General features: G+C 41.8%; 1 protein-coding gene across 2 annotated transcripts in view; it reads right to left on the bottom strand.

Annotated features, from left to right (window-relative positions):
• prr12 (proline rich 12) overlaps nucleotides 1-1,418 on the bottom strand; it is a 14,735-nt gene that overhangs the window by 3,473 nt on the left and 9,844 nt on the right. For both annotated transcript variants that reach the window (XM_015401731.1, XM_015401732.1), the window contains exon 4: nucleotides 683-778. In XM_015401731.1, coding sequence (XP_015257217.1) covers nucleotides 683-778 — 96 coding nt within the window. The remainder of the gene's footprint in view (nucleotides 1-682; nucleotides 779-1,418) is intronic.

Below are 1,418 nucleotides of genomic sequence, written 5' to 3'. Positions count from 1 at the left end.
GCTTGATAGTTCTATAGTTCCATGGGTCTACAGTTCTATGGTTCTATCGTCACTTGGTTCTATGGCTCTATAGTTCTATGGTTCCATGGCTTGATAGTTCTATAGTTCCATGGGTCTACAGTTCTATGGTTCTATCGTCACTTGGTTCTATGGCTCTATAGTTCTATGGTTCCATGGGTCTATAGTTCTGTGGTTCTATGTTCCCATGGTTCTAAGGGTTCAGCTTCTAAATGACTTTCTGAAGTAGTAGTTCCTAATTTTCTTAGTTTTTGCTAAATGTTTGTATTTTTTATATCCTCCACCTGCTTTGGTCACCAGTGAGATCTGCAGACAGAAGAAGACGCAACCAAAAACAGGTTTTCTCCTTTCTGCTTAATTGCAAAAGCAAATCATTTTGCACCTTCTCTACAGTCTCGTCCACCCATTAAAAACAGCAGTTTATGAGACAACTTAACCTGCTGAGGATCAAACCAATACTGTTTATAGAGCAATAACTTTCAGTTTTCCTCACTAAACACCTCTGATTACTTTATTTACAAGAGTCAGAGTCAAGGGGGTTAGAGCTGTGTGGCTACAGTCCAGCCAGAGCAGACGACTAGACTAAGATGATTGAAAGCTGAAGCAGAGGACAGGTATGGGTGACATCACAGAGGGGGGGACAGCTAGCCTGGAGCTGCCTTACCTCCCTCTTGCAGTGCAGGAAGGTGTGATACTTGTAGTGGTGCAGAGAATGGTACAGGCTGTAGATCCGGCAGGTTTCCATGGAGAGCTTCATATCCTGGGGAGGGAAAGAGGACAGCTTAGGCAGATTTATCCGTCATTTAGTTTACACCAGTTTAAAGATCGTTAAGAACAGCTCTCTGAACAATTTCTTTTTTATTTTAAGGTGCAGCCTTAAAAAAATATATATATATAAACAGTAATATAAATATATGACAATTCTAACATTTCAGTTTTTTTCTTTTTATATATATGATGATAAAATATAATAAATATAATAAAATACAATACAATAAACCATTTTACAAAACATTCCTCAGTGTGTGAATGTGTCTGTGGTGCTTCTGGAGAAACTGTCTTAGAGTGTTTCCATGGCGCCCTCAGACCACACTCTGACCTCTTTAACTGTCGGTTTAGCCCTGATCAGCTGGGGCTTCTATGCAGGGATAAGCATGACAGATGGGTGATCTGATGACCTGAGGTGGGGGCGGGGGAGCTGCTCTGAATGCATCTTTGATGTCAGAGTAAACCAGGTCTAAAGTGCCTGGTATAGAGTCTTCATGGCCTCTTTAGTGTTAGCGCTGGGGGGGGGCACATAAACAGCAGTGATGCTAACCACACTGAACTCTCTGGGCAGATAGAACGGCCTGCAGTTAACAATCAGAAACTCCATGTCTGGAGAGCAGAAGCTGGAGACT

Source organism: Cyprinodon variegatus, unplaced genomic scaffold (assembly GCF_000732505.1).
Source record: "Cyprinodon variegatus isolate N-32 unplaced genomic scaffold, C_variegatus-1.0 Scaffold1252, whole genome shotgun sequence".
Classification (NCBI taxonomy): domain Eukaryota; kingdom Metazoa; phylum Chordata; class Actinopteri; order Cyprinodontiformes; family Cyprinodontidae; genus Cyprinodon; species Cyprinodon variegatus.
The sequence above is the reverse complement of the archived record's forward strand: the minus strand, read 5'-3'. Positions and strand labels throughout refer to the sequence as shown.